General features: G+C 42.1%; 2 protein-coding genes, 15 non-coding genes and 2 pseudogenes across 18 annotated transcripts in view; 18 read left to right on the top strand and 1 right to left on the bottom strand.

Moving 5' to 3' along the window:
* Positions 1–16: 16 nt before the first annotated feature.
* On the top strand, positions 17–2,740 carry LOC108161242 (annotated as a pseudogene).
* A 959-nt stretch (positions 2,741–3,699) lies between these two features.
* LOC108163687 (prolactin regulatory element-binding protein) lies at positions 3,700–6,024 on the bottom strand. Its single transcript, XM_017299118.2, has 4 exons — positions 5,565–6,024; positions 4,563–5,504; positions 4,339–4,501; positions 3,700–4,269 (listed from the first exon to the last, which is right to left on the bottom strand). Exons 1-4 carry the CDS (start codon positions 5,703–5,705, stop codon positions 4,184–4,186), a joined length of 1,332 nt encoding a protein of 443 aa, XP_017154607.1. The 5' UTR covers positions 5,706–6,024; the 3' UTR covers positions 3,700–4,183.
* A 634-nt stretch (positions 6,025–6,658) lies between these two features.
* LOC117189181 lies at positions 6,659–6,777 on the top strand. Its single transcript, XR_004473237.1, has one exon. It is a non-coding gene; the product is annotated as a 5S ribosomal RNA (ribosomal RNA).
* A 316-nt stretch (positions 6,778–7,093) lies between these two features.
* On the top strand, positions 7,094–7,212 carry LOC117189180. The gene has a single exon (XR_004473236.1). It is a non-coding gene; the product is annotated as a 5S ribosomal RNA (ribosomal RNA).
* A 325-nt stretch (positions 7,213–7,537) lies between these two features.
* On the top strand, positions 7,538–7,656 carry LOC117189178. Its single transcript, XR_004473234.1, has one exon. It is a non-coding gene; the product is annotated as a 5S ribosomal RNA (ribosomal RNA).
* A 314-nt stretch (positions 7,657–7,970) lies between these two features.
* LOC117189177 lies at positions 7,971–8,089 on the top strand. The gene has a single exon (XR_004473233.1). It is a non-coding gene; the product is annotated as a 5S ribosomal RNA (ribosomal RNA).
* A 317-nt stretch (positions 8,090–8,406) lies between these two features.
* On the top strand, positions 8,407–8,525 carry LOC117189176. The gene has a single exon (XR_004473232.1). It is a non-coding gene; the product is annotated as a 5S ribosomal RNA (ribosomal RNA).
* Positions 8,526–8,852: 327 nt separating this feature from the next.
* LOC117189179 lies at positions 8,853–8,971 on the top strand. The gene has a single exon (XR_004473235.1). It is a non-coding gene; the product is annotated as a 5S ribosomal RNA (ribosomal RNA).
* Positions 8,972–9,296: 325 nt separating this feature from the next.
* Positions 9,297–9,415, top strand: LOC117189175. The gene has a single exon (XR_004473231.1). It is a non-coding gene; the product is annotated as a 5S ribosomal RNA (ribosomal RNA).
* Positions 9,416–9,729: 314 nt separating this feature from the next.
* On the top strand, positions 9,730–9,848 carry LOC117189174. Its single transcript, XR_004473230.1, has one exon. It is a non-coding gene; the product is annotated as a 5S ribosomal RNA (ribosomal RNA).
* A 314-nt stretch (positions 9,849–10,162) lies between these two features.
* Positions 10,163–10,281, top strand: LOC117189173. The gene has a single exon (XR_004473229.1). It is a non-coding gene; the product is annotated as a 5S ribosomal RNA (ribosomal RNA).
* Positions 10,282–10,600: 319 nt separating this feature from the next.
* On the top strand, positions 10,601–10,719 carry LOC117189172. The gene has a single exon (XR_004473228.1). It is a non-coding gene; the product is annotated as a 5S ribosomal RNA (ribosomal RNA).
* Positions 10,720–11,044: 325 nt separating this feature from the next.
* Positions 11,045–11,163, top strand: LOC117189212. Its single transcript, XR_004473268.1, has one exon. It is a non-coding gene; the product is annotated as a 5S ribosomal RNA (ribosomal RNA).
* Positions 11,164–11,477: 314 nt separating this feature from the next.
* On the top strand, positions 11,478–11,596 carry LOC117189204. Its single transcript, XR_004473260.1, has one exon. It is a non-coding gene; the product is annotated as a 5S ribosomal RNA (ribosomal RNA).
* A 317-nt stretch (positions 11,597–11,913) lies between these two features.
* On the top strand, positions 11,914–12,032 carry LOC117189193. The gene has a single exon (XR_004473249.1). It is a non-coding gene; the product is annotated as a 5S ribosomal RNA (ribosomal RNA).
* Positions 12,033–12,358: 326 nt separating this feature from the next.
* LOC117189182 lies at positions 12,359–12,477 on the top strand. Its single transcript, XR_004473238.1, has one exon. It is a non-coding gene; the product is annotated as a 5S ribosomal RNA (ribosomal RNA).
* A 314-nt stretch (positions 12,478–12,791) lies between these two features.
* Positions 12,792–12,910, top strand: LOC117189171. Its single transcript, XR_004473227.1, has one exon. It is a non-coding gene; the product is annotated as a 5S ribosomal RNA (ribosomal RNA).
* Positions 12,911–15,479: 2,569 nt separating this feature from the next.
* LOC108162778 (stathmin) overlaps positions 15,480–24,830 on the top strand; it is a 72,341-nt gene continuing 62,990 nt past the window's right edge. The window contains exons 1-2 of one of the 2 annotated variants that reach the window (XM_033392600.1): positions 15,480–15,667; positions 17,420–17,541. In XM_033392600.1, coding sequence (XP_033248491.1) covers positions 17,511–17,541 — 31 coding nt within the window. In that variant the 5' untranslated portion in view covers positions 15,480–15,667; positions 17,420–17,510. The remainder of the gene's footprint in view (positions 15,668–17,419; positions 17,542–24,830) is intronic. The other variant, XM_017297677.2, reaches the window with a different exon arrangement.
* Positions 17,557–22,816, top strand: LOC108162779 (annotated as a pseudogene).

Here is a 24,830-nt window from a genome sequence, read left to right as displayed (position 1 = left end):
GATTATGGCATAAATGTAACAGACAAAGGTCGTTTTAGAGCAGGCATTTTTTAGAAACTTCAAACAAATACTAAATTCAAAAAGACAAAAAACCACGATGAGAGATATAAAATCAATCATATTATATAGCCGTTGCGCTAAATCGCTTTTTATCGTGATTTTTATCACATTGTATATTCTCTTATTCAAGGATGGTAACCAAAACGATTATAAAAGTCTCGAGGCAAAACATTTTATGGAAAACACAGAGGATGCCAATACCACACGACAACCAAAGAGTACGACAGCAAATATTGTAGAGGAGAAATATTTTGTGAATACTTACGGATGTCATATGGAAGCAATGAAACCTCTGGCGACTCGTGTCCTGCCGTATATCCATCGAATGAGCACAGTTGTATGCCCCAGGGTGCAGCTACTGACAACCAAGATTGTTGCAGGCAAGAATTACCTGTTCTTCAATCACTCCGAGCCGGAGTTACGCTCCTGTTGTGGCGTGAAATACCTTACCGATGTCAGTTGCGCATATGTGCGATTTATACGAAAGGACGAAGTTCGCAACAAAAGAATAGGCCAGCAAAATTTCCGTTTGAGCACGAAAAGGAGATACCTTGAGGTGGGAACTGGCGTTCAGTATTTTTGGATTCGATGTAGCGCATATGGAAAAATGATCTATAATGATACCCTGTTTTTCCTCCCACCGCCACCGCCGGAGAAGAAAAATCGGAAGCCGCGTACCCATGAAAAACTCTCCGTCATGATTTTGGGCATTGACTCCTTCTCGCACATGCACTATCTGCGCTCCTTTCCAGAAGTGGCGAGCTTTATTGATAGACTGCCGCATACCGAGTTCTGGGGCTACAACCGCATTGGAAGCAACACCTATACCAATATGCTTCGCCTCTTGACTGGCCGAAGCCCTGAAGAACTGAATGGGACCTGCTATTCGGGAAACAAAACCTTCGATAGATGTCGGTTTTTGTGGGATGACTTCAAGGCGGCAGGGTACACGACCAGCTATGGGGAGGACAGCGATCAGCATGACATATTAACTATCCATGGGGGGGGATTTAAAAAACAACGCACGGAGTTTTATTTACGCCCCGTGATGCAGAATATGCGACAGCACACTCATTATGAGGCCAGGACGTTGGGTAAACTGTATATATCTATGGAATGCACCGCTGGACGCCTGTATGAGGATGTTCTCTATGAATTCATCTACAAGCTAATGCCGCACATGAGACAGAAGCCATCATTCTCCTTATTTTGGAAAGCATCGGGCGTCCATGACTATTTCAACTATGCCCGGACAATAGACAAGGACTATGTGAGGATGTTGCGTGAGCTGCATGAACAGGGTATCATGAATCACACCCTGATCCTGCTGATGTCCGATCACGGGCTAAGATTCCAGGGCACCGACTGTGAGGGTGTCGATTTCACGCGAACATTTCAGGGCATGGAGGAGATTTCACAGCCATTGCTGATAGCCTCTACCCCGAATGGATGACCGAAAGGTTTCCGTTGGCCATGGCCAATCTTCAGCGGAATGCCGACAGTCTCCTTACAACATTCGATCTGCATGAAACCCTCAAAGATGTCCTCCACTTGGAGCGGTTGAGCGACTATCAAGTGAAGAATAGAACGTTCAATTTGGATAACGATCGCGGCATCAGTTTGTTTCTTCCGATTCCGGATGAAAGGAACTGCACTACCGCCCAGATACCAGGCCACTTTTGTCTCTGTTTCCAACTACGGCAGAAATCCCCAAAGGAGAGTTCTGTTCAAAAGGCAGCACAGTTCGTGCTTGACAGCATCAATGACCTAATCAAACCCTATCCCCAGTGTCAGCCGTTGAGGTTGGTGGAAGTTCTGGCCGCCTATAACCTAAGCGGTAGAAGGCAGAAAAACATAAAACATGCTATACCCAAAGCACCCTATTATCCACGTACCACAAAGAAGGGAGAAAAGGTATACTACGTTTCAAGTGATAACGATGATATCGAGCTGTTTATAAGATAAGGGTACGTCTGAGTACGAGACCTGGTGAGGGACGGTTCGATGCAAGCGTAGTGCTCAGGCCACGGATGAGACTCGATGGTCCTGTGACGCGAACTGACAAATATAAGAGTAAATCTTATTGCGTCAACGATTATCGCATTGAAATGTTTTGCAATTGTTTGTAATTTGTTCAAAATTAGTCGTTTATAAATTGTGTACGTATGTGATGGTTTACAGAGTTTTTAAAGAGCAAAAAATACGAATTAGCTAAGAGTTCCACTTCGAATGATGCTCTCCACAATTCCATGTGTTTTGAAAAGAAGTCACCTTTTTAATAGATTGTTGGCAAGGCTTATAGAAACCTTTTCTACATTGTAGGGATATGAGTGGTTCGTGGCTTGTGGTTTGTTTCAAGAAGCCAAAATAAGGAATTATCGATGCGATTGCTAATGGGGGATTACTCATGAGAATCTTCAGCCATACACAGTGAAATTGTAGAGAAGTGCTGAACCGAACTGAACCGTTTATGCAATCCATCATTTAGCTAAAATATTATGGTTCAAATATATTTATCAAACATTTCCATGTGTTTGCAAAAGATAGTCACCTTCCGGCAAGGGCAGAACCTCTGTTAATAGATTGTTGACCAGACTAATAGGAACCTTATCCATAAGGACTTCACCCTACACACGAAAAACGACTAAAATGGAATCTGATTGGACTGGATCGAAAACTTCCAGAATACGGACATGCATGGTTTATATTGTGTTTATTTCCAATAAAGTCAAAAAAGTAATTTGCGACAGGATTTTCAGGAACTTACAGTCATCAATAGTGTAATTGTAGAGAAATGGCTTGTATCCACTGAGTCGCTTATATAATGCAGTGTTAACCTGAAATATGTATATCTTCAATATACAATACAACACATACGTTTCATAGAGTTTGTGTGCAGTTGTACCATTCAATTCTTAAATGCACTTTTACAGACACGTATTTGTAGGTCCTATTTATCGACTTTAGATAACAATATTCTACTGCGCTGTATTCCTTATCCAAAATACTCCATTTGACGTTGGTAAACTCAAATTTTGCCGTGATCTTGAACATTTTTAAATACTTAAGGGATCAATATGATATATGATACATACTTCGGTGATAAAAAACAGTATGAAAATGAGCTGAAAGAATTTCGTTATAACGTACATGTTTAACTTCTAATGGTCTATCGAAAACTACGACCAATTTGGTCTTCTTTTCGGTTCGGGGTTTATTTAAAAAAACATAGAATCAATTATTGCTGCTCATTAAATATCCATTCAAAAGTAATTAACTTCACTAATGCATATTACATATTACTGTCATAGTACTTTCTTCAGTGAGAGGACCCTCGTAAGTGTAGGATCACAGTGCTTCCTGCTATTTACAGGTTGTCCTGCAATTCAATAAGTAAATCTTGTACTATATACGGATTTGGAGATTTTATTCTGCCCTGGAGATGGATCGTTCTGAAGTTCTATCTTAATATAATTGTAGATTACCTTATAAAAGCTGTCTTTATCGGATTGCCGACACGTAGTCGCTTTATCTGTGATATCTATCTAGATTTTAGATCAGTTGTCTTCATTTCCCCTTAAGATTGAATTCCAGATAAAATCTCGACTCGAAATCCATTTTCCAAATATAAACTACAAATCAAGTTGTTTCATTCAGTAGAATGAGTGGGATGGACCCCATCTGTATTCGGTTAACAAAAATTTCGATTATAAAATTGAGTTTACATGAGTTGTGTAATTTGACTGCTGGAACTGGAAGTTGAGGCACCACCAGTCCATTCATTCACCTGTTTGATTCGCTTTTAATGCGATCATATAACTAAACACCAATTATTATTATAATCAAACAATCATTTACAATTATGGCAGAGCTGCCAAATGGGAGAGAGATAAGGCAAATTATTATACAATTAAGCAAAAGATTGCAATTCGTGTGGGAGATAAGGCAGCCGGCACAAAAAACTATACACTTAAATTAATTAACGAGAGTGCGGGAAATGGACGGGGATGGGATGTGGGGGGTGTGGGTGTGGGAGTGGGTCTTGTGGCCTATTACAAAAACTAAACCTTGTTTTACAAACTAATAATGCAAATTGATTTAACTTGTCACCCAACTTTCGACATCAGATGCCAATGTACGAGCACAGCACAAAGACGGCAAATATCATGACAATAATAAAGGCAATGGCCATCCAGGCAGGGATAGTACCTGAAAAAAAGAGGGAAAAATATGGTAAAATAGCGCTCAAAATCAGTCTGAAATATTGCGAGTGCTTACGCCTTTGGGCCAGACTATGAATGCAGACTTTATTGTCCACAGAGATGGACAGAACAGCCGCATCTGTATCGCTCGAGATGGGCGGCCCCTCCTCGTTGGTTATGGGCAGAAATTGCAGACCCGTCACGAACATCGAGTGAGCATGAGGAATGTGCAGAACACGCTGCAAAATAAATATATAATGTGTCTTCTTTTCTGGCCAAAAAGAACGCTCTCTCACTCACCTGCAGACTAAATGCTATGTACATGGATACGCTGCCCGAGAACATGGTTCCCACAGCCACAAATCTACCATCATCCCGCACTGCCAGCGAGGACAAACTCTCATCGATGGCCACCGCTTGGCGCAGCTTGCCGCTGGCGCAGTCCCAGTGCTGCAGATATCCCCGCTGTTTTCCCACCTTTCCCAGGGGATTGGCAATGGTGAAAAGGCGATAGTTGTCCTTGTGCGCCTCCACGGTACCATAACGACAACGCTTGAAGAGATACTTGGACCCCTCGGGCGTCTGCCATTGCAGCTTGTGGTGCAGTTTGCCTGTGCTCAGGTCCCACACCAGTCCCTGCGAATCCTTGGAAATGCTCGCAATGTATTTGCTGTCGGGACTAAAGTCCAGGTCATCGATTTCCTTGCTGTGCGCCGGCAGTTCGGCTCCCAGTGTCATCTGAGGAAACGACCAAATGCGCAGCTTCCCATCGGTGCCGCCGGTGGCCATTAGCCTGCCATTGCCACTGATTCGCACCACCCTCTGTAGTGGCTCTGAGCTCTTGAGGAAGTCCGTTTGCACCACATCCGCCGCCTGGATGTCGAAGCGTAGGCGCTGGAACTGCTTAAGTAGATCGTCGACCGAGGTAGGTGGTTTATGGCCATTGGCTATGAATTCCACACCCGAATGGGCTGCTGCTGTTGCTCCGCCACGCTGCCTCACATTCCCGTTCTCATGGGGCCGCTCCACGGGATTGGGTTTATTGACGCCACCATCTTCCTCCGTTTCGATGCGCGGCTGGACATAGTACATCTGGCAATGAGCCTCCTGTCCGGCACACAGATATCCCCTTCGTCCATTGTTTCGCACCGCGAAATTCATCACCACATTGGCACCCGTCTCGTGGCGCAGCACTTCCTCGGCACAAAAATGACTGCCATTGTGGTACAACTCATAGATTTCCTACAAAATCAATTACCAATCAATAAGTGTTCATAGAATATTATGAGGGGGGCCACTTACAAAGCCATTTGCTACACCCGTCTTGCTGGAACCTCCGCCGCCGGCCACCAGAATGTGGCGGCTGGTCAGCATATCCACGGCATACAGGGGGAAATTGACGCGGGCCAGCAGGCCATCGCTGGGTCTGCGTGTCGGGGCCATTATCAATTATTAAGACGGGAAATCGACCGGACTGGATCGATTCGATGGTTTGTTGTGGACTTCGACGTTTTATCAGCTCTGGCACTGACTCATGGGTACATTTATTTGGGTCGATCCGCTGCCTGCTGGGGGATTTCCAATCAAATATATAAGCACTTGATCTTCCGCAATGGCTGCTCTGCCGTCTCTAGTTAAGGTTCTCCATCGTTTCCTGTGTGAATTTAGTGTTGTTGTTTAATTTAGTGTAATTTTCTATTTGCTTGCCGTGTTTTTTTTTGTTGGTGCCGTGAAAGTCCACGTACACTAGAGGTGTTAAGCAGTGTGACCGCGGATTTATCGATCAAATATACCGTCCGACCCTCAGAAATATACCGAAACATACCGTCTCATTTAAAAAATATACCGTAAATATACTGACGAATTCAAGTTCTATTTTACATATTCTTCGTTTTTGATATTCCGACGAATATTACTAGCTATATAGAACATTTAGCCACGCCCACATAATTTTATCCGATTAACGAAGTTATTTTCTACTTAACTGACTAGTTTTAAGTCCTTGCTTTAATTGTATTTTGGCTAAAACAAGGCATAAACAAACAAGTTAAACAAAAAAAAAACAGTCCCAATGTTGCGGGTTTTGCAGACATAATGCATGCATAGGCCTTTGTATACACTAATTCGTTCAATTTATTTGACGATTAAACGTAATTTATATAATCTATAAACTCCATTTCCACCAGGGTATTCTTTGCATTTGGTATTCTTTTTCTAAAAGAGTGACATAGCATGATAACCATACAGGCCTCCCGTATCACATCCAATCCCTGCCAGCAGATCCTAGTCTAGTCGTTTGAACTAAAAACACATCCCATTGTTAGTTTTGGTCAAACTGAATGCTCCAGTCGAAGGCAGAACACAAAGGAAAACCAACGTTCAGCTCTCAGACTTTCGCCAACGACCATACTACGCTGAATACATCGGTTCTCGTCCGATCACCGAAATTAAGCAGAGTCGGGCGCGGTTAGTACTTAGATGGGGGACCGCTTGGGAACACCGCGTGTTGTTGGCTTCGTCACCAACTTTTTGCCTTTTGCCGTATTTTCGTTTCGTTCTTATTTTTTATTTTTTAAATTATATTTTGGCTAAGGGACATGGATAAAATTAAAATTTATATGACTTTTGCTCGAAGGGGAACGGCATTTGGTTTTCTTTTTCCAAGTAAATACATAAATACAGGCACCCCATATCACAGCCAGTCCATGCCAGCAGATCCTAGTCTAGTCGTTTGAACTAAAAACACATCCTATTGTTAGTTTTGGTCAAACTGAATGCTCCAGTCGAAGGCAGAACACAAAGGAAAACCAACGTTCAGCTCTCAGACTTTCGCCAACGACCATACTACGCTGAATACATCGGTTCTCGTCCGATCACCGAAATTAAGCAGAGTCGGGCGCGGTTAGTACTTAGATGGGGGACCGCTTGGGAACACCGCGTGTTGTTGGCTTCGTCACCAACTTTTTGCCTTTTGCCGTATTTTCGTAACGTTTTTCATTTTTCTTTTTTCGTTTTTATTTTCCTTTAATTATATTTTGGCTAAGGGATATGGATAAAATTTTGTGACTATTGTTCGAAGAGGAACGGCATTTGGTATTCTTTTTCAAAGTAAATACATAAATACAGGCACCCCATATCACAGCCAGTCCCTGCCAGCAGATCCTAGTCTAGTCGTTTGAACTAAAAACACATCCTATTGTTAGTTTTGGTCAAACTGAATGCTCCAGTCGAAGGCAGAACACAAAGGAAAACCAACGTTCAGCTCTCAGACTTTCGCCAACGACCATACTACGCTGAATACATCGGTTCTCGTCCGATCACCGAAATTAAGCAGCGTCGGGCGCGGTTAGTACTTAGATGGGGGACCGCTTGGGAACACCGCGTGTTGTTGGCTTCGTCACAAACTTTTTTTGCCGTATTTTCGTTTCGTTTTTCATTTTTTATTTTCCTTTAATTATATTTTGGCTAAGGGACATGGATAAAATTAAAATTTATATGACTATTGTTCGAAGAGGAACGGCATTTGGTATTCTTTTTCCAAGTAAATACATAAATACAGGCACCCCATATCACAGCCAGTCCCTGCCAGCAGATCCTAGTCTAGTCGTTTGAACTAAAAACACATCCTATTGTTAGTTTTGGTCAAACTGAATGCTCCAGTCGAAGGCAGAACACAAAGGAAAACCAACGTTCAGCTCTCAGACTTTCGCCAACGACCATACTACGCTGAATACATCGGTTCTCGTCCGATCACCGAAATTAAGCAGCGTCGGGCGCGGTTAGTACTTAGATGGGGGACCGCTTGGGAACACCGCGTGTTGTTGGCTTCGTCACCAACTTTTTGCCTTTTGCCGTATTTTCGTTTCGTTCTTATTTTTTATTTTTTAAATTATATTTTGGCTAAGGGACATGGATAAAATTAAAATTTATATTTCTTTTGCTCGAAGGGGAACGGCATTTGGTTTTCTTTTTCCAAGTAAATACATAAATACAGGCACCCCATATCACAGCCAGTCCCTGCCAGCAGATCCTAGTCTAGTCGTTTAAACCAAAAACACATCCTATTGTTAGTTTTGGTCAAACTGAATTGCTCCAGTCGAAGGCACAACACAAAGGAAAACCAACGTTCAGCTCTCAGACTTTCGCCAACGACCATACTACGCTGAATACATCGGTTCTCGTCCGATCACCGAAATTAAGCAGCGTCGGGCGCGGTTAGTACTTAGATGGGGGACCGCTTGGGAACACCGCGTGTTGTTGGCTTCGTCACCAACTTTTTGCCTTTTGCCGTATTTTCGTAACGTTTTTCATTTTTCTTTTTTCGTTTTTATTTTCCTTTAATTATATTTTGGCTAAGGGATATGGATAAAATTTATATGACTATTGTTCGAAGAGGAACGGCATTTGGTATTCTTTTTCCAAGTAAATACATAAATACAGGCACCCCATATCACAGCCAGTCCCTGCCAGCAGATCCTAGTCTAGTCGTTTAAACCAAAAACACATCCTATTGTTAGTTTTGGTCAAACTGAATTGCTCCAGTCGAAGGCACAACACAAAGGAAAACCAACGTTCAGCTCTCAGACTTTCGCCAACGACCATACTACGCTGAATACATCGGTTCTCGTCCGATCACCGAAATTAAGCAGAGTCGGGCGCGGTTAGTACTTAGATGGGGGACCGCTTGGGAACACCGCGTGTTGTTGGCTTCGTCACCAACTTTTTGCCTTTTGCCGTATTTTCGTAACGTTTTTCATTTTTCTTTTTTCGTTTTTATTTTCCTTTAATTATATTTTGGCTAAGGGATATGGATAAAATTTTGTGACTATTGTTCGAAGAGGAACGGCATTTGGTATTCTTTTTCAAAGTAAATACATAAATACAGGCACCCCATATCACAGCCAGTCCCTGCCAGCAGATCCTAGTCTAGTCGTTTGAACTAAAAACACATCCTATTGTTAGTTTTGGTCAAACTGAATGCTCCAGTCGAAGGCAGAACACAAAGGAAAACCAACGTTCAGCTCTCAGACTTTCGCCAACGACCATACTACGCTGAATACATCGGTTCTCGTCCGATCACCGAAATTAAGCAGCGTCGGGCGCGGTTAGTACTTAGATGGGGGACCGCTTGGGAACACCGCGTGTTGTTGGCTTCGTCACAAACTTTTTTTGCCGTATTTTCGTTTCGTTTTTCATTTTTTATTTTCCTTTAATTATATTTTGGCTAAGGGACATGGATAAAATTAAAATTTATATGACTATTGTTCGAAGAGGAACGGCATTTGGTATTCTTTTTCCAAGTAAATACATAAATACAGGCACCCCATATCACAGCCAGTCCCTGCCAGCAGATCCTAGTCTAGTCGTTTGAACTAAAAACACATCCTATTGTTAGTTTTGGTCAAACTGAATGCTCCAGTCGAAGGCAGAACACAAAGGAAAACCAACGTTCAGCTCTCAGACTTTCGCCAACGACCATACTACGCTGAATACATCGGTTCTCGTCCGATCACCGAAATTAAGCAGCGTCGGGCGCGGTTAGTACTTAGATGGGGGACCGCTTGGGAACACCGCGTGTTGTTGGCTTCGTCACAAACTTTTTTTGCCGTATTTTCGTTTCGTTTTTCATTTTTTATTTTCCTTTAATTATATTTTGGCTAAGGGACATGGATAAAATTAAAATTTATATGACTATTGTTCGAAGAGGAACGGCATTTGGTATTCTTTTTCCAAGTAAATACATAAATACAGGCACCCCATATCACAGCCAGTCCCTGCCAGCAGATCCTAGTCTAGTCGTTTGAACTAAAAACACATCCTATTGTTAGTTTTGGTCAAACTGAATGCTCCAGTCGAAGGCAGAACACAAAGGAAAACCAACGTTCAGCTCTCAGACTTTCGCCAACGACCATACTACGCTGAATACATCGGTTCTCGTCCGATCACCGAAATTAAGCAGCGTCGGGCGCGGTTAGTACTTAGATGGGGGACCGCTTGGGAACACCGCGTGTTGTTGGCTTCGTCACCAACTTTTTGCCTTTTGCCGTATTTTCGTTTCGTTTTTCATTTTTTATTTTCCTTTAATTATATTTTGGCTAAGGGACATGGATAAAATTAAAATTTATATTTCTTTTGCTCGAAGGGGAACGGCATTTGGTTTTCTTTTTCCAAGTAAATACATAAATACAGGCACCCCATATCACAGCCAGTCCCTGCCAGCAGATCCTAGTCTAGTCGTTTGAACTAAAAACACATCCTATTGTTAGTTTTGGTCAAACTGAATGCTCCAGTCGAAGGCAGAACACAAAGGAAAACCAACGTTCAGCTCTCAGACTTTCGCCAACGACCATACTACGCTGAATACATCGGTTCTCGTCCGATCACCGAAATTAAGCAGCGTCGGGCGCGGTTAGTACTTAGATGGGGGACCGCTTGGGAACACCGCGTGTTGTTGGCTTCGTCACCAACTTTTTGCCTTTTGCCGTATTTTCGTAACGTTTTTCATTTTTCTTTTTTCGTTTTTATTTTCCTTTAATTATATTTTGGCTAAGGGATATGGATAAAATTTTGTGACTATTGTTCGAAGAGGAACGGCATTTGGTATTCTTTTTCCAAGTAAATACATAAATACAGGCACCCCATATCACAGCCAGTCCCTGCCAGCAGATCCTAGTCTAGTCGTTTGAACTAAAAACACATCCTATTGTTAGTTTTGGTCAAACTGAATGCTCCAGTCGAAGGCAGAACACAAAGGAAAACCAACGTTCAGCTCTCAGACTTTCGCCAACGACCATACTACGCTGAATACATCGGTTCTCGTCCGATCACCGAAATTAAGCAGCGTCGGGCGCGGTTAGTACTTAGATGGGGGACCGCTTGGGAACACCGCGTGTTGTTGGCTTCGTCACAAACTTTTTTTGCCGTATTTTCGTTTCGTTTTTCATTTTTTATTTTCCTTTAATTATATTTTGGCTAAGGGACATGGATAAAATTAAAATTTATATGACTATTGTTCGAAGAGGAACGGCATTTGGTATTCTTTTTCCAAGTAAATACATAAATACAGGCACCCCATATCACAGCCAGTCCCTGCCAGCAGATCCTAGTCTAGTCGTTTGAACTAAAAACACATCCTATTGTTAGTTTTGGTCAAACTGAATGCTCCAGTCGAAGGCAGAACACAAAGGAAAACCAACGTTCAGCTCTCAGACTTTCGCCAACGACCATACTACGCTGAATACATCGGTTCTCGTCCGATCACCGAAATTAAGCAGCGTCGGGCGCGGTTAGTACTTAGATGGGGGACCGCTTGGGAACACCGCGTGTTGTTGGCTTCGTCACCAACTTTTTGCCTTTTGCCGTATTTTCGTTTCGTTCTTATTTTTTATTTTTTAAATTATATTTTGGCTAAGGGACATGGATAAAATTAAAATTTATATTTCTTTTGCTCGAAGGGGAACGGCATTTGGTTTTCTTTTTCCAAGTAAATACATAAATACAGGCACCCCATATCACAGCCAGTCCCTGCCAGCAGATCCTAGTCTAGTCGTTTAAACCAAAAACACATCCTATTGTTAGTTTTGGTCAAACTGAATTGCTCCAGTCGAAGGCACAACACAAAGGAAAACCAACGTTCAGCTCTCAGACTTTCGCCAACGACCATACTACGCTGAATACATCGGTTCTCGTCCGATCACCGAAATTAAGCAGCGTCGGGCGCGGTTAGTACTTAGATGGGGGACCGCTTGGGAACACCGCGTGTTGTTGGCTTCGTCACCAACTTTTTGCCTTTTGCCGTATTTTCGTAACGTTTTTCATTTTTCTTTTTTCGTTTTTATTTTCCTTTAATTATATTTTGGCTAAGGGATATGGATAAAATTTATATGACTATTGTTCGAAGAGGAACGGCATTTGGTATTCTTTTTCCAAGTAAATACATAAATACAGGCACCCCATATCACAGCCAGTCCCTGCCAGCAGATCCTAGTCTAGTCGTTTGAACTAAAAACACATCCTATTGTTAGTTTTGGTCAAACTGAATGCTCCAGTCGAAGGCAGAACACAAAGGAAAACCAACGTTCAGCTCTCAGACTTTCGCCAACGACCATACTACGCTGAATACATCGGTTCTCGTCCGATCACCGAAATTAAGCAGCGTCGGGCGCGGTTAGTACTTAGATGGGGGACCGCTTGGGAACACCGCGTGTTGTTGGCTTCGTCACAAACTTTTTTTGCCGTATTTTCGTTTCGTTTTTCATTTTTTATTTTCCTTTAATTATATTTTGGCTAAGGGACATGGATAAAATTAAAATTTATATGACTATTGTTCGAAGAGGAACGGCATTTGGTATTCTTTTTCCAAGTAAATACATAAATACAGGCACCCCATATCACAGCCAGTCCCTGCCAGCAGATCCTAGTCTAGTCGTTTGAACTAAAAACACATCCTATTGTTAGTTTTGGTCAAACTGAATGCTCCAGTCGAAGGCAGAACACAAAGGAAAACCAACGTTCAGCTCTCAGACTTTCGCCAACGACCATACTACGCTGAATACATCGGTTCTCGTCCGATCACCGAAATTAAGCAGCGTCGGGCGCGGTTAGTACTTAGATGGGGGACCGCTTGGGAACACCGCGTGTTGTTGGCTTCGTCACCAACTTTTTGCCTTTTGCCGTATTTTCGTTTCGTTTTTAATTTTTTATTTCTCGTTTTTCGTTATTATATTCTTTTAGTTATATTTTGGCTAAGTTGGAAAGGGACTCATTGCTGTCAACCGGGTAAAAGAGGTCCTTACCCGATTCAAGTTCTGTTATCGATACTATCGACTGGATACGAGTGGTGCGCGCCAAATATAAATATTTTGTATGAGAACGACAAGGATTTAAATGTTGTCAAAGTCCACGTACACTAGAGGTGTCAAACCATCGATGGCACTATCGATAGTATCAATGTTTTGGTTGCTTACATTACAAAATGTACCGTAAATATACCGATGAAAACTGCGAGCTTAGCTCAATTAGCTCCACTTTATTTGAACAGGTGAACAACTTGGTACTACTATTTGTTTATGTCAATTCTTCTTGTAGATCCATCGTATCCATCAATTTTAACTAAAACCACGACATCTCTCACCTGAACTTCGCTAAAATTCTTCAACTTTTGTAATATTCGTGTTTGTTTAAACACCCATTGGTAGACAATGGGTTAATCGTTCTCTGTCCATGTTCGGAAATTATATTCCTTGGTTTAAGGACTATTCTGTTCTCCGTAATGCTTTTGTGATGCCATGGGCAGGTGCTTAGACGAACAATATGTTTTTATTATCTTATTTATTTCTTAATATCACTAAAAATAATAAAAGTACCAAAACTGTCACAGTCGATAGTATCGATAGCCGTTTGGAGAGTGATTATTTTAAACGGGGTTTAATAGGGTGACCCGGGTGCAGAAGATTTGATGATTTTGATTTGTTTTTCACTTCCAAACTTAGATTCAGACTGGCCGTGAATTAATATTATCTAAACCGTTTCTGCAGCGGCAACTCTGCAGCGCCTTCCGAAAACCAAAGTGAATGCCTTCCCTCGAGCTAGCGATTTTCAACCTATGAAATTCTTCCACCACACCTTTCTCTCTGTTTCCGAAGCAAGTCAGTTAGTAAAGTCTAATGTCATACAGCTATGCACTGTCATTCGACATGTAACTTAAATGTTCCTTACATATCGCTAGCACAGTGGCGCCTCGCAGCATTTGGTACATTTTCGAAAAGATGCTCAGCATGCTGCGTACTAGCGCCACTAGAAAGCGGCAAACAATGGAACCTGAATCCCCAAGTATCCCCCATTATCAAAATTAATGATCATCATCATATAAATTAGCATTTGCTCAGCTGGCAGCGCCCACATATAAATAGCTTGTTGCTTCCCGCTTCATTGTCCTGCCGCTGGAACGGAGGCGACCTTCGGCACTGCCTTATAAGGCCAGACGCCAGCGGGAGTGAGTGCGATCTTTAAATGCGTCCCGTCCCTCTGCGACTGTCGTGGAGCGATACTGCCAGTAAGTCAATTATGGATTTTATTGCCGGTTCTTATTCTTTTGTTGTCTTACTGATTCAGCAAGATCTTTGTTTGTATTTTTTCCCCTTTTAAGCGAAGCTTCTGGCTTTTTTTCAACAGCAGAAAAGCAGAGAGGGGTCTTTTGAGCCCCCCCTCTAGCGGAGCAATTTGCTTAGCAATTTTTATTCAAATTCGAAGCTTGTTTTCAGGTGAAAACTGTCGGTTAAAACCTCTGTCTGTCTACGCATCTGAACTCGTTTTTTTTCATTATTTCTACGGTGCGTGGACAAGTTTTACCGGCAATTCGATCAAATTTCACTTTTTATGAGAGTATCTCCCCAGGTAGCTGCTGCTAAATTGATTTGTCACTTAAACCGTGGTAACCCCAACACCCCAGCGTGTGCCTGTAATGAAAGAAAAAAGAAAGGCAGCCCAGCCTTAGCAGAGCAGTAATTGGTAATTGCAATGTAGGTGAGAAATCTGTCTGCCACTTTGTTTCGGGTTGCAACAAGTGTGGGTGTCATCTGTGTCCCCAAGGAAGGGTTCAATGAACTGGCTGTACTACAATCCACTTAGGAATACCCGCCTATCTCTAGACAGACACTTTGCTTCTGGGTTTTATGACCTATCCACTGGCCGTTGCAGGTTGCAAAGTGCTGATAAGAGTGTCTTATTCAAGCTCTAACTGCCATCATTTGTTGATATTTGTGATTCGCGCACAGCTGGGTCTTCTAATTGATGATTTCATTCATCCACAAAAGCAAACAAAAAAGATTCAATTGGAAAGAACTCAGACGGAAGTGAAATACACCTCCTATTCGCTCGTTCCCGCTGTACCTGTGGGAACCGGTTTGCGGTCTAACTGAATTTGATTTTAAATTTTGAAATATGAATTTGAATTTTAACCGCCAAATTCAAACACAACAAAGACAGTACGTACAGCTGTCGGGCAAAGTGTATTAATTCGGGGTGAGGCATTGCGCTCGCTCTCCCTGATGATCATGCAGTCGTCACGATTGCCATTGCCAAGGCCCACCAGTCGTACCGGATCATTCACATTTTCAAGAGAGCAAGAGTGATTCTCACTGAGCGCAAATGCTCCACCCTATCTTGTAACACTCTGACGTCGCTGCTTTAGTTTTCCTTTCTGCTTTCTGGTTTCTTCCTTGCGCATTCGCTCAATTTTCGTCGCCGCGATCACAACGTACAGAAAAGCATACCAAAACGCCAGTCGATTCCCGTTATAAAACATTTAAAGTTGAACTTGTACTTTTTGTGTAATTGTGCCAACTGTGCGTGTGTTAACCCTTTGTTTGTGAAGAGTTCAGTAAAGAGTGCAGCATTTGTCGTTGGTAAGTTGTGGCTTTGTTTGTGCAACCAGAACGAACAAACAACTGCAATCCGGTTTGAGCCGGTGCAAGATCCCTTTTCTCCATTTTGCCCACGGCGCAATTGCAACAGCACCTTTACCCCCTCTCTCTCTCTCACTCTGTCTTTCTCTTAATATCATCTGTCCGACGCCAACGCTTTTGAAGTTTTTGTTGCCTTGGCAGCAGCGCTGTTGCGTCGCAGTCGCAGTCGCATTCACATTCGCAGTTTTTTCCCCCTCTCGCACTTTGTTGTTGTTCTTATTTGCCGTAATGAGCGGTGGTGTGTGCTATACAAGAGTGTGTGTGTGCTTGTATACTCTTTTACAGAGTATTTTTGATACTCGACTGCGTGCAGATCATATTGATTTACAGTTCTACGCTAAATCAGAACCGAAAAGTTGGGGTGGCTACATCACATATCTCTTATATATGAATAAAAGGGATTCGATCTTTAAGGGCATCAAAAGTTGCGGTGCCTGGAGCCTAGCCCTGCCTCTTTTTTAGTTTACTGTATTTCTGCCAGCCGCCTGTCACTCTTCTTATTGGCATTGCGCTTTGCTGTTTGCCGCGGCCTGTTCTTTTCAGCAAGGGAGTGCAGTCGGAGAGAGAGAGAGAGGATTGATTGAGGGTATGTTGTTTTCTAGCTGACTTTGCTATAATGGGAGAGAAAATGTGCGTCGTTTAAGCAAATGAAAGTAATTGTAATGCCCTTCTTTCACACAGCTTCTTACGGGCATTGAGCGTTTTTGTGGATGTGCCGCTAGAATATGTATTCCATTTACAACTCCTTTTCAAGGGTATACTCCCGTTCGGTACACGAATCCTTCTCTCTCTCTATCGCCCTATTTTCTTCCCGTCCGCTGCTATTGTTTTCTCCAATAAGAGAACCAATAGCCCAAGCCCATACAAATAACAGGAAAAAGGTAACCGTAAGCAAAAAAGAGCGGGGAACACAGAGGGACCCTGAGGGGTTCAGCAGCTAGAGAAAGAGCCAGCCAGAGAAAGGAAGAATGACAGCTAGAGCGTAAGACAAAGAAAGAGAGGAGCCAGAGGCTAACAGCACAGAGGAGAGGGATTGGTTGGTGCGCACTCCCTCGGACTCTCTTTGTAGTTATGGCATCTTGTTATGGGACTCTGTTTGCCGTAAATTTCAATGGCCATAAACAAATCAATGCACGATGCATAAATCTGTTAACTGTTCATGTGTGTCCCGCCGTAGCGCGTGTGTGGGTTTTCGCCCAAAAGAGTCGTAAATTAAGTTAAATGAGAGTACCGTACCGTTTGTTGTATGGAGGGCTATTTCTTCAGGTTTGTCATTCTGTCAGCAATTGACTTTAATTGAACTTTGATTGACATCTGACGTGGGTGGGCTGGGGTGGTGTGGGGTGGGAAGTTTCTTCCTATGCTGATATGCTTCCCACGCTAAATGTCTAATATAATACATGTTCTTGGTGTTTGGTGTTGAGCAACCCCTGACTTGTGTTTGATTTGCATAATGGATTCCCTAACTTTAGTGAGGGGTAAAAGGGATTAAATTATATTTCGATTTGTGCAGATTTGTGCTCCCCTGATTAAAGATATCCCACGAACAGACAGAATACCAAGTTCCACTCGTCTTAACATCTCCCTGGAACATCTTCTTGGGGGTATCCACTCAAGCGAGCCTTCTTTTATAATTTTCTTAACATTTTACACTTTATTTCTTTCTTATTTCTTGTAATTTTTTATTTCCAGTACTTTAATTGGACTATCGTGATAAACCCTACGTCTTGAACGTATTATTTCTGTACATTCCATCGAAAAAAGAGCCGAAAACAATACAAAAATGGTGAACAATACCGTTGATACCGTTGAGGGTAAGTCTTCTTCGTTTCGTGTTTGCTTTCCATCACGGGATTCTCATTACATTTTCACACTTTTTCATGTGTTTTCGTGTTGTTCTTGTTTCCGAAGTTGTTTTTCCTCCGCAAAAGAAACGGAGGAAAAAGTTCAGTTAACTTGAGTTTCTTCGTGCAGTCCCGCGGGTGGTGGGGCTCGCTGCAGCTGTGGGGCGAAAATCGCCTCGAAACCAAACAAAAGATGCCACGCCTCGTTGCCGTTTTTATTGTTTCGGAGTTTTCCTAGTTTTCCTACCAGTTGTTGTTTGCATTTGCATAGCAATCATAAAAATGCCAGGCTGGAAAACTCGCGTACAACAAAATTCATGCGCTGTGCACTTTTTGGATTTGGATATGGATGTGGGCCCAGCTCCTGCTGCCAGTCGAGTGGCATAGATTACGCGCCATTGTATCCTAAATACGTTTTATGTGCACTTTTAGGATGCGTGTATCCAGCAGATACATGCATGCATCTGGCCTGGCAACAGCAACACTGCAGTGTGTCGTTTTCGACAATTTCTATTGGAAATCCCGTCAAGTGCTTGGGAGCATAGCCTGCCCTGCCTGGAGCTCCATTATCGTGTGCATGGCTTTTGTTGTGTTGTGCGGAAGTTGCCGGCAAAATATGTTTTATGTAGATTTTGTGCAATATTTGATGACACTGGCGTTGTCAAGGTGGATTGGCGGACAGGTGGATGCAAGACCCATGCGATACTTTTTATTTGCAACAGCTTATGCAACGTTACAGGTTTATATGGCTATTGAAACGGGGACAAATGCAAAATATTGTAGACAAAATAATACATGAGCATCTTTCAGATGCAAGTATCTTTATGGCTTGACAACTGTTTATCCAGTGTTGCATTTGTATCTTTGAAATACAAAGGAATCTTAGTGGAGTCTAAAAGGGGCTTTTCCTTTTTGGCAGTCGAATCTTTAAGCCACAAAATGTCTTTTAAATCGCAACATAATAAAAACCTTTTTACTGTAGAATAACAGGAATGCACACAAAAAGTATATACGCTTCCTATTCAAAATGCATTAACAAGACTCGTATTTTGGGCGAACATTTCCTACTACATCGTACATCCGTGCATCCGTGCATCCGTACAACTGCCTATTATATTTAACTGCTGGTGATGGTGATTTACGCCCTATGGCTGTACAAATTACCGCTTCCAACCGTTGCAGCCCGCCCCCGCCATCCGCTGGAGTCTGGCTTTCATGACTTGCCGAATCATGGCCATGGCTTGGCATTGCCTTGCCTTGCATTTATGCATGCAGATATTGTGGAGCGCTGAGGGGTTGTTGCACTCTCCTCCACCTGCAACAGCAACAAGAGCAGTTCATAATGCATTCACTGTGCTCTCGTTAGTTGCCAGCTTTTTTTGGGGCTAATGCCTCACGAATGGGCGAATGTCTGGCAGACAGTTCCGCCTATACGCTAAATTCTCCCGGGGATAGGGCCAGTCGACAATTCCCCTGGCAGCCGTCATTTAATTAAACTATTTCCCATTGATTGTCAAGAGTTGGTAGAAAACTAAACTGTCGTAAAAATTGATTGCTTCGGGAGCAGAAAACTTTTCTGTCAGGTTCAAGTTTTCCTTGTCCTTCGATTCCTTCCATGTATGTGTGTGTGTGTGTGTGTGTGGGAGGGGGGGGGCAAAAATAAATTTATTTTGGAATTTATTGTCGTGTATTTCGGAATTGAAGTTGAAATGTGAAGTAGTTTTGCAGCACTGCAGTTGCCAGACGCAGACAAAATCCGGGGGCCGAGGTTCATTGAGCAACTAAATCGGATTCGGAACTTCTCTATTACATTGCATGCTTTCTCCTTTCTCCTTCAAGTGCGATTGAGAGTCCTCCTACCCTTTTTCGGCCTTGGTTCTGCCCGACTGGTGTGGAATTTTAATTTTCTGGCAATTGATTTGACCCCACAGTCGACTCTTCCAACAAATCTCTGACAAGGCAGAATTCCTAAATAGGTCATTGCACACACAAAGTGTTGCCAGAACAAATTAAGATGACAAAGGCATTGATAAGCAGCGGTATTTTATTGGCACTGAAAGGGAGGTAACGCCGGAGTAGAGATGGGCAGAGGAGCAGTCATTGCCCTCCCCAAAAGCAGGAATCCCCGGCAACTGTGCCACATCTTCCTTTCGCTCTCATCTCTATCCAAACATTCACGAGTACGCCCCGCGACCTGGTGGCAGGGAAAAATCTCAAATATGCATGGACGCCTGCAAATAGGCAATGCTTTCTGCGTGTGGCACGTACAGCGCTTGAATTTATTATTGTCTTGCCTTCGAATATATATGATAATGTATACAGACGCTGGCTCGGACCGTCGTGCGGCGCTCGAGCGGAATAATGATTGCAGAGCCCGCCCTCTGGAATGCCTCGCCCCCTTTCACGGGGTGCGTTGACAAAGTTGTTCCGGGGTCTGGTCGCCCGCCCCCTCCGGACACAGTCGATAATCACGTGTAAATTACTCAGGGACCTCTCCGCAGATACATTTTCTGGCCCCGTCTAGCTGTGAATTTTGCATGATTTTATTTACCTTTCTGCTGGGTTTCCTTTTCAGTCTTCCTGTCTGTCTGTCTGTCTGTCTGTCGTGTTGGGCTTTTAAATTTCTTGCGCGACTACGACGACGACAGGGCCTATTAAGAAGTCATTTCATTCTCTTGGAATATTCAAAAGTTTTTGCCTTCATAATTTTATGGAACTCTGCTACGAAGTCGTCAGGCAGAACGACTTACCCAGGCATTGTGTTGTGCTACTTTCTCCTTGTTTTGTGCCAAAAAGAAAGATATATCCTAGTAGATGACAGTTGCCGTTGCCGTTGCAGTTGCAGGCTTAAAATAGTGCTTGTTGCAGGACATGAGGCCTCCCCCTTCCTTTTCGTAAAGGAGTAACTAGAGCATGAAGTAAACACAACTCAAGCTGCGAGATTTGTGTGTACTTTGTGCTGCTTCTGTCAGCATTCGACCCAAATCGATGAAACTTTGAGTTAAATGAATTCATTTTGCTCGAATAAATGAGAGAAATTCAGTGCAATTTTGTGGGAAATATGCACTTTGAAGGAAAACAATAAGATTAGGAACGAATGAGAGAATTCCAACAAAAGTACCGCACAGAAAACAAAGTAGTAGCTTTCGTTTTTCGTGACAAAAAAAACAAAAAGCCAACGTTTGCAAAATATCAAACGAAAATTGAATAAAAAAATAGCTGCAAAATTGAAGGGAACGGCGTCACCCAGAACCTAACCATGTCACTGCTTAATAACGATGACAGCATACTGGCCATAGACGAAGATCCGCAGGTTGTCATCCAGGAGGATGAGCCCTCGACAGCCCCCAACATGCCCAGTGGCCAGTCGATGGACTCGTTGCGCTCATCGTTCACCAACAGAATCTCAACGCCAGACTCTACCGAGCATTCGCTGGACACGCTCACGAAATTTATTTATTACACGAAATGGCGCAGGACGATCGCGAGGAGAAGGCTCGCCTAATCACGCAGGTATTGGAGCTGCAGAACACCCTTGATGATCCTTCCCAGCGTGTGGACTCTGTGAAGGAGGAGAATCTCAAATTGCGCTCCGAGAACCAGGTTCTGGGACAGTACATCGAGAATCTCAAGTCCGCCTCCTCGGTGCTCCAATCGACCAGCCCCAGTGCGGCGAAAAAGAAGTAGAAACAAACTGCGGACTACCGGAAGGAAGCCTGTACCTCTCAAATATGCCTTGTCGTTCATGCTATTGCGAAAACATACTCGTCTATAACTATATTTTATATTTTAGCCTAGTCTAATGCTGCAATGTTTTTTTAGTTGCGTTGCTAACTTTTCGAATTAGTGCACAACACCATTGTCTTTGTTTAGAGTGTTTAAGCTTAATATTAGCTTGGTATGTATATTATACATACAACGTAAAAAAAAAAGAGGTCCCTCTTAAATTTGTATCTTTTGGTAGATTTGTATGGGATTTTTGTATCTTCTTTTGCTGTTGAGTATTTTCCAAGCTTAAAGGACTTGTTACATCCTTAATCTACCTATCCTTTGACCCTAATCAGGGGAGTAAAAGTATTTTATCCGTGAAATGAGAAGATGAATACTCAACATGTAGAAAGTATTTGTGGCTTATGGAAAAATCTACTCACGTAACGTTTATCTTGGATTAATAATGGAACATCATTATAATTTTTGCACATAATGCGACACCCACAAACAGGATCCAGATAGAGATACACGACACACGCACACACGCACACACGCACACACGCACACACGCACACACGCACACACACATGGCATTATAGCACTTGGGGACTTGCTCTTAATGGAACTTTTTTACGCACACACATATTCCAGATGGATGGTTGGATGGTTGGGGGGTATCCATGGGGGGATTGCTGCTGCCGCCCGCTGCTGTTCAAAGAGCACATAATAAGCAAGAAATCTGTTGCTCCATCTATTTACCAGTACGAGTATCTATGTATCTGTGAGTGTGGCAAGGGACATGAGATTATAATCAAAGTTCTTTCTTTCTGCCTCTCTCTCGCTCTCTCTGTTGCTGCTGCCTATCAAAGGGAGAAACAGAGCGAAAGAGCAAAAATTTACAAAATGCAACCAGTTGCTGCTGCTCAGAAAAACTCACACACGAGTTTTTCCTGGGAAAACTCGAGATAGAGTGGAAGGAAGTATGGCATCCTCTCCGAGGACTTTAAACAACAAATGAAGCCGAAGATGAAATATGTTCCACATCTTGGGGTATAGAGTGGAGGAGGGCGGTGGGGGGTGGCATAAAAAACTCAACCTCAAAAAGTCACTTGTGCGACGACGACGACATAATTAGAAATTGCGAAAACTGCAAACAAAACTTCTACCTCCTATCTGCGGCGTCGGCTTCTGCTTCTGCTGATGATGGTCGTTCTTCTTCTTCTACTTCTTCCTTTTTTTTCTTCCTTCCCTTACACTATATCTTCCTTTAGGTACAGTTATGACACAACAGGAAGAGAGACAGATGTAGAGAGGGTGAGAGACACACAGCGACACGATGCGTTAGGCATTGCAAATGAGCTTTTGAGAAAGTTTATGCCTAGCAGAAAATGATGATAATTCCACTCAATTTTATAGAAATAATGTGAGAGTATAACGAAACAAAAAAACTGACCCAAAACCTAAGAAATAAATCCAATTTCAAAGAAAAATACATATTTTAATCAGTCTCCGTTCAAAAGATATTTTAATTACATTTTTATTTTCAATGTTTATAATAAAAAATATAATATAATAAATAAAATAAATACATTTTTTCTATTTTTATTATAAACATTAAAAATAGGACTCATTTTCCATTACCATAATACAAATTGTAAACAAGGAGTTCATTCTGATTTGTTTAACAAATAAAAATAAATTAATAAAAATAAATACATACAAATAAATAAATACAAAAAAATAAATAAAAATAAATTAATTTAAAAAAGTAAAGAAAAATAAATATAGGAATAAATCTATAAAATAAATCAACAAAAATAAAAAATAAAAGAAAATTAAAAAGTAAATACATACAAATAAATAAAGGAAAAAATACAAAAAAATATACGTAAAAATATATATATATATAAAAAAATATAATAAATATATATAAATAAATATATTAAAAAAAATAAATAAAAAATTAAAATATATATAAATAAATATTAATTAATATAAAAGAAAAATTAATTAAATAAAATAATAATATAATAATAATATTTTAATTCCCTGAAATAAATATTTTGTGAAAATGAATCTAGATCGTATTGTTCTGAATCAGAATTCGTAATAATATATTGAAAGGACTATGAAAAATCTCACGTTTCACTTATTTCCACACTTCCACACATTGTCGTAATAATATGAACCGTGCAAACATGAATTATCCATTTTCTGGAGAGCTATGGGGTCACAAGTTTGTTGCAGGACCAACAGCAGACAAGTGTAGACATGTTTGCAACAAGCAGCGGCAGCGGCAGCAGCAGCAGAAGCAGAAGCAGAAGCAGAAGCGTTGGTTTTTGCCTGAGACGTTGACATTTGTGCGGACCCTCCGACATGACCGGAATAGATAATTATTTATACCAGTCGTCAGCGCCAGCGCCAGTGCCACAGTCCGTGTCTCGCAGACAAGTCTTGCGTTGGGGCGGGGGAATACTTTCCCCCCCCCTCTCGCGCACGCACTTTATCCTACGGTTGCATTTGCCCTGCTCTGGGGTCTGGGGCTCAACTTTTACGTGTGGAAGTTCTCCAAAAAGTAATTCAATTTAAGTTTCATCCGAAACGTAGCGCAGACATCGGGTAAAGGTTATGTCTGTATTACGCTTCTAGCCGATAATTTTCTCCTACCTTCGGCTGGTAATCTTCTTCTGTTTTCCCCCTCCTGTTGGCACTGCCTTTTTCCTGCTTGGGTTGGGGATTTTCACAGCCGAAACATAAAAATGTTACGACCTGTAAACGGAACTACCAGCGATACACTTTTTCCCGGAGAGCCACAAAAATAGAGATATTAAAATCGTTTTTATAGAAGTGCAAAGCTTTCGCCGAAGAGTGTTTCGAGATTTTCTTTGATTTATTTCAACAACTTGCTGTGGCCTTAATCCTTTTCTGCTGTTGGGAAAAGGCCCTGCCTTTACCCAAACAAATTTCAAATCCATTAGAAAATCCATCAACTTTTGGGCCTAAACATTTGCCTATCATCGTCTTTCCTCTCGCCCACAATTTATGAGCCACAAAATGGGACCAGGACACAGCACTTCATTTGCCAAATGAATTTGCTTTACAAAATCCACATCCTTTCTACTTCTTTTCAATCCCAAAACAGTCGAATGAAATGTCCTGAAGGACGCTGAAGGATTAAGCTGCAGATTAATCAAATTTTGTGCCAACACAGGCGAAAAAAAAGTCAGAGGATCCTTTGATTGTCAATTAAAAACGGAATAGAATGCCAGGACACCTAATGAATGGTGGGGCCCTGGGACTCAAGGATTGGCTTGTGGCAGGCGGCACATGGCAGCTGCCAGATAGCACAGGACCTCTTCTCCTCTTCCTTGCCGCCTAGATTTATAGAGTCCTTGGCTCCGGCCAGGGAAGAGACGGCGAACCAATTGTTGCATTTGTCCTGCGAACCGGCAAAAGGGTTGGAATTGAATTGTTGGCAATTTGTTGGCCAGGAGTGGGTGAAAGGTGGGGAAAACATTCCCCTGGCTGGGACGGCTCTCGATGGATGC

The sequence above is a fragment of the Drosophila miranda genome, chromosome 4, assembly GCF_003369915.1.
Source record: "Drosophila miranda strain MSH22 chromosome 4, D.miranda_PacBio2.1, whole genome shotgun sequence".
Taxonomy (NCBI): Eukaryota; Metazoa; Arthropoda; class Insecta; order Diptera; family Drosophilidae; genus Drosophila; species Drosophila miranda.
Note: the sequence above shows the minus strand (reverse complement) of the source record. Positions and strands in the feature narration are given on the sequence as shown.

Bases quoted from the DNA above. Each gene is read 5' to 3' on its own strand.
- LOC108163687 (XM_017299118.2), bottom strand. From the start codon at position 5,705: ATGGCCCCGACACGCAGACCCAGCGATGGCCTGCTGGCCCGCGTCAAT. The intron at 5,505-5,564 runs GTAAGTGGCCCC...TTGATTTTGTAG, and splicing joins CGGGTGTAGCAAATGGCTTT to GAAATCTATGAGTTGTACCA. The intron at 4,502-4,562 runs GTGAGTGAGAGA...TTTATTTTGCAG, and splicing joins ACATAGCATTTAGTCTGCAG to CGTGTTCTGCACATTCCTCA.